General features: G+C 41.1%; 3 protein-coding genes across 3 annotated transcripts in view; 1 reads left to right on the top strand and 2 right to left on the bottom strand.

Annotated features, from left to right (window-relative positions):
- LOC109523059 (dnaJ homolog subfamily C member 12-like) overlaps positions 1–430 on the bottom strand; it is a 3,195-nt gene extending 2,765 nt beyond the window's left edge. The window contains exon 1 of the mRNA XM_019881896.1: positions 416–430. Within this exon, the coding sequence (XP_019737455.1) occupies positions 416–430 (15 nt within the window). The remainder of the gene's footprint in view (positions 1–415) is intronic.
- Positions 334–3,727, bottom strand: LOC109523157 (dnaJ homolog subfamily C member 12-like). The gene is made up of 5 exons (XM_019882111.1): positions 3,476–3,727; positions 1,854–1,932; positions 1,555–1,694; positions 1,338–1,482; positions 334–932 (listed from the first exon to the last, which is right to left on the bottom strand). Exons 1-5 carry the CDS (start codon positions 3,551–3,553, stop codon positions 850–852), a joined length of 525 nt encoding a protein of 174 aa, XP_019737670.1. The 5' UTR covers positions 3,554–3,727; the 3' UTR covers positions 334–849.
- A 342-nt stretch (positions 3,728–4,069) lies between these two features.
- LOC109523156 (NAD-dependent protein deacetylase sirtuin-1-like) lies at positions 4,070–5,626 on the top strand. Its single transcript, XM_019882110.1, has 3 exons — positions 4,070–4,501; positions 4,962–5,084; positions 5,201–5,626. The coding sequence occupies exons 1-3, from the start codon at positions 4,087–4,089 to the stop codon at positions 5,449–5,451; spliced, it is 789 nt and encodes a 262-aa protein (XP_019737669.1). The 5' UTR covers positions 4,070–4,086; the 3' UTR covers positions 5,452–5,626.
- Positions 5,627–5,940: the final 314 nt, after the last annotated feature.

Below are 5,940 nucleotides of genomic sequence, written 5' to 3'. Positions count from 1 at the left end.
TTTTTTTTTAAACCTTCAACTTTTTGACTCGTATTTATCCTTTCTATACACTCTAAGCATATCGCTTCATGCTTACATTACACTAGGTCAAAACTACAAACAATAATACATTTTCAATTTTCCTCAAGTAACCAATAATCCGGTTTTTAATTTCAAAAATATATATTCAAAACAAATTCTTCAGGTCGCTCTCTTTGTTTCCAGTTGTAATCTATTCAAGGCCCTGAGGAAAAAATAAATTAATATCCACAAGCAATTTTTATGTCATTCTGGGAAGGGGGCAGAAAAAGTAGGGAATCTGTGCAGTGAGAATTAGTTAACAGACAGTAATTAACACCCAGAATAGGACATATTTTAATTACCGCTTCTCTTGACAATGCTGTCGGTCAAGTATGCATCCATTCATTTTCTATACCATCCATCCTTCCATGATCCGAACGGCTTCACTCGTTCTAATTTGTGTGTTAAAATAGATGAGTTGGAGCCTATTCTAGCTGACTTTGGCAAGACATACTGGATTGGTCAATTGCAAGGCACATATAAATAAAGGAGCATTTGTATATTGTATTTACATGATAGGTAAAATATAAACACTTCAAATGAACAGTTTCATTTGATATTATTGTGTCTTTTATGGAGCTAAAAGAATGTTCATCCATTTCGCTCAATAATGTCGTGAATGTCAAATTTTGGATATATGAACACAAAACCACAGATACTAACATCCATATGATTTGGTTAGCGTCCAAATTTAACCAATCTACCTTACAGACGGAATGACATCACAGCTTGACCATGTCCACAAACAATGTTACTACAAGTAACAGGGTATAATGTGCTGGACTGTATTCAAATGTCATAATTACGGAACTTCTGCAGCAAACAAGATGGTGAGTCAGCAGTCCAGCGGAAACGACGATGCCAGTAATCGCCTAGATCATGAGAGCAAAAAGTTAGTTTTATAAAAATTAAAACTGCTCCTTCAACACATACTCCCAAAAAGCTAGGGATATTGGGCTTTTGGGTGAAATTTCAGGATGAACTTATATCCTAATGTCCACTATCAACTGAAATTGACCTTCTCTAAGCTTTTGAATAACACATCCAACTGTTTAATGTTTTCGTGCATTTAGCACAACCGGCTCTTCTCTAGCCGAAAGATATTAGGTTCATCTGGAAAACTTCACCGAGAAGCCAAATATCTTTATCTGATCACCTGGTTTGGAGGGCACATTTAACAAAAAAAAAAAAGGAATGGAACTAAATGACTTCAAAATAGTATGGGACTTTTATCATTATACACATGATATGAATATGATTGAATGAAAAGGAATTACTTGAAGATTGCATGGATTCACTTGAGACAATCCCCGGTGCTTCCTGCTGACAATAAAGGTCCTCTGGATTGGATGTGATTGGTGTTTCTGCCTTTGCGGCCTCCAGCATCGGCTCCTTCTTATTTCTCACCGCCCAATGCATTGACTGCAAAGAGTTTTCAGTCCAATCATGATATCGGTTTCCATCGCAAGCACACGAAAGTAAAACATCACGCACCGTTTTTACAGAGTCGTTTAAGGCTTGCCAGTCATGGAATGGGATAGCAACGCCACTTCTCCTCCATAGATCATAGTTTTTTCTTTTCGTGTCATTGCTTAACACCTCTTTGGCTTCCTGTAGTTTTTGAAACTCTGCCACTGCCATAAAGAAAAGAAAGAAATCCTGGTATAATTGAGCCAATTTTTAAAACATTAACAAATACACTCAACAAAAATATTATCAACTTTAAACACCTTTGTAATGAATAGATTGATTTGACTTTTAAAAAACATGCCATAGCCGTTCAACAAATGTACCTGCTTTGGGGTTGCCTTGATGCTTGTCTGGGTGGCATGCCAAGGCTCTGATCTTGTATTCATTGAGAATCTGTTCAGTCTGAAAATAAATAAACGCTTTAATGAACCACAGCTAGCTGGAATTAGCACCACAACTTTCGACATCTGCCAACAGCCAAGCACGCTCAATGCCACACAAAGACAATATGGATTATGTTTTCCCAGATCTGTTAATGCAGCAGCACCAAACAGGCCCAACTTCAACAAACAATCAAGTGTTCAGTGTGTACATTGACAGAAGCTAACGCTGTATGGCAACGCTAATCTGTGCAACAGACAAATCTAAGTGCAGCTCTGCTTATCTTTTTGGTTTTTATGTTGTGTTTCACTGGAAAGGAATGCTTGCATGCACGAAGGTACCAGTAACTAATTTATCAATATGTAGAATGGCTCTCCCACAGACTCATTTTCCAAAACAGCCTCGTCAGACAACAGAAGATTGACTTGGTTGTTTATTTTCATACTTGAGGGGTGTAAAGGCATTCGGGAAACCAAACAATATGTGTTCAAACAGTAAAAAGTACATTTTCGATTTGTCCCATTTAATGCATTACTTTGGTCAACAACAAAATTTTAACCACAGATGGCATTACTTTTTTCGTCTAGCACATCAGGCTGTTAGAGATATTTTCTTTTTTTGTTGTTGTTTTTGCATTTGACCAATAAAAGCTTGTCCTATATGGATTTTACAGTGCAATTCTGAGCTATGACATTACACAAAAAAATCCACTAATTGCTGAAGCTAGCCCTTAATTAATAAATATTTCTAAACATATTACTACATGACATATAACATCCATCCATCCATTTTCTAATCTGCTTCTCCTCTCAAGGGTCGCGGTTGTGCTGGAGCCGATCCTAGCTGTCTTCGGGCAGTAGACGGGTACACCCCGAACTAGTTGCCAGCCAATCGCAGGGAATTTAGATATATTATTCTTGTTATTGTTGTTGTCAGGTAGTGAATCGAGACTGCCACAGGGTGTCGCCCTCGCATTGTCTTGTTATTTAAGTGGATAAGCACTTTTGTACTTTCAGTACCTGTTAGGACTCGGTAGTGTTGACTGTGTCCGAGCGGGGACGCCCATCTTGTAGCAGTCGGTTTCTGGTTTTGGAAGGAGAGTGTCTCTGCCATCATCCTGAATTCTATCCTGTATTATTAGTTGAATATACCATCCATAGTTCTTGTTCAATTAATGTTCTCGCAGAGGCCTTCCGCAGTACATGGGGGTTACATTATTATTATTGTGATTACTGGACACTAACACAGTCACGGCTTTTGCAACGTCTTACATCCATTAAATTTTAAGTTAATGATTACTTGCTAAAAACAATAAACGTCATCATTTTCAACATTAAATATCTTGTCTTTCTAGTGTATTCAATTAAATTTAGGTTGGACACGATTTGCAAGTCATTGCATTCTCTTTTTATTTATGTTTAATACAACGTCCTAATTTCGATGGAATTGCGTTTGTACATTATAAATTAATTCTGACAGTTCTCATTTTCTCAAGATTTTGTTTTGTGGTGCACAGCTCACAATGAACCGCAGACCGAGAATACATTGCCAGTAAACAACTTACCGATGATAACTCATCGCATCCTAATAAAGCGTAATAGTCTTCCAAATCCTCGGGTCTGCAGTTCAAAACGGCCTCCATTAAACAATGTCACGATTCTTCGAAAGGAGCAGCTTGAAGATGTGCTACGCTAGTTGCACAACCAGCCTCTCTTGACGCTGCTCCTTAGCCAAACGGCTCGAATTCAATATTTTTTTTTTCGCCTTTCGTGAATATTTCGGCTTCGCAGAAGGTCGAGAGATCAATGAGCTACGGGAACCATCTGACTTACGATACATTGGAGTGACTCATCCTGTTTTACCACACATGACGAATTTTAAAGGGACATACATGTAAATGACATTAACAAGAAAATACCAGATAGCGAAGGTAATATTGTGACCCGCTTGATGATTTGAAAAAAAAATTGTCACGAAACAAGCAATACCTGTCCAAAATCATATAAAATTCATTGTAAACCAGAGCTGTTCGCAGTCACAGAATTTTAAAAGTTCCTTCATTGAAAATAAATCTGATTGTACTTGAATGCAGCATTTTTTGTTATGGTTTCATATTCGTGACGCAAGGGGTAAAACGTCCCTGCGACTAGTGGAGGAGACCACGTCACGTGACCGATGCAAATGAGCCAGCTGTCCGTGGGGGAGGGATTCGCTCATTCCGCTCGGCGGCTCTGCGGGCTGAAGATGGCGGACGGAGAGAACAGTCTGGGAACGGCCTTCTCGGGCGCATCCGAAATGGACGAGCCCATCTCTAAAAAGTCGAAAATTACCCTAGCGACAAACTACGGCCCCAAAGTCACCGACGCCATTAAATTCCCTTGCGTTTCTGGAGTCACGGAGAGTTGGGAGGCGGCGGCAAATTGTACGCAGCCAGCGGAGAGGGAAGCAAAACCGTCGATGGCGGTAGAGCAGGCCCCAGGAGCGCAAGGCGGAGACAACAATGGCCTGGGACTGCTCGTCTCCGAGCCTTTTAAGTCCGCCGTGAAACCAGACGACAGCGCCCTGCTCGGGACGTTCGAGTCCAGTGCCGGTAGGTAGAGAGGCTGACGTTTTTAACGCATTAAGCGCCGTTCTCCGGCGGTTACACGTTTTCCCAAATTGAGCGCGGATTCATTTTTAACCCAATGAGAAGAACTCACATTTTTCCACCGACAATCAAACTGCACCCGGCGGCAGCCCTTTTCCTATTAATGATGACACGTAAGCGAGTAGGAAAGCCTCTATGGGAGACATTGGATGAGTTTTTATGAATGGACTTGTTCCCACGAGACACTGAACTTTGATAGCGACGTAGCATTCGTTAGCTGGTATGATTTTAAGTCCACACACCCACTTCCATGAGCCAAAGTTACCCGCCGAGGTTGTTGTCATTATCATGTCTAAAACGTAACGTTAATAGCCGTGTAGGTTACCACATGTTAAGTATATTAACCGATGTCACCGCACTTTGTAGGCTGTGTTACAGTTCTTGCAATGTCTACTACACGCAGGTCTCTTTGGGTGTATCGATCGTTCCTCCAATGGCTTGGCCGTCACACCTGAGCATGTCACGGAGGAAGATGACAGATCCTCCCATGCCAGCTCCAGCGACTGGACACCTCAACCACACATAGGTGCCTGTGTGAATTTAAGATTTATCTTGACCTGACTGTCCTCTATCGTGGCTTTTATGAGAATTCTTGAGCCATTTGGAATGCATGCCATGCTGAGATGTTATCTTCTTGGCCAGGTTCCTACAGTTTCATCCAGCAGCACATCAGGGAGACCGACCCAAGGGCCATTCTAAGGGAGTTGCTTCCTGAGACTGTACTCCCACCGGATTTAGATGACATGACACTGTGGCAGATCATCATCAACATCTCAGAACCTCCTAAAAGAAAAAAACGGAAGGATATCAACACCTTGGAAGATGTGGTCAGGCTACTGCATGAAAGTAAAAGGATCCTGGTGCTGACTGGTGCCGGGGTATGTCTCTCTTAATGTACAGTATGTGCACTCACCCAGTTTTCCAATGTACAGTGATCTCCTGTTTGGTGTGGGGGGGATACAAGGTGTGTGTCACAAAAGATGTGTACTTTATTGTGTATATGTATTTTTAGCTTGTGTGAAATCTTATGAGCATTTTATTTGGTTGTAATGTGCGACATCGCTACATGGTGCAGCTGTGATTCAAATTTTGGGTGACCGTAAAACCAGGGGCTGAGTCTCTGCCACACTTGAAAAGTAGCTGCCAAACCTTGCACACTATGCGAGAGTTCAGTTGGCTTGTACCCTGCCAACAACCCCAAGACTAAAGGGAAAAATTTATAGTTTGGTTTTAAAATCTATCTTTTGTGAAGCCGGTCATGGAGCTTTTCTGACACACCTTGTACCTTCCAGACTCATCCAGGATAGATGAAAATCTGTCGAGTTACCATCGTGCAAACATTTTTGGGTATTGTTTTACCATAGCCATATGCACTAAATAAA

This window comes from Hippocampus comes, unplaced genomic scaffold (assembly GCF_001891065.2).
Source record: "Hippocampus comes isolate QL1 unplaced genomic scaffold, H_comes_QL1_v1.1 scaffold36, whole genome shotgun sequence".
In the NCBI taxonomy this organism is placed as follows: Eukaryota; Metazoa; Chordata; class Actinopteri; order Syngnathiformes; family Syngnathidae; genus Hippocampus; species Hippocampus comes.
The sequence above is the reverse complement of the archived record's forward strand: the minus strand, read 5'-3'. Positions and strand labels throughout refer to the sequence as shown.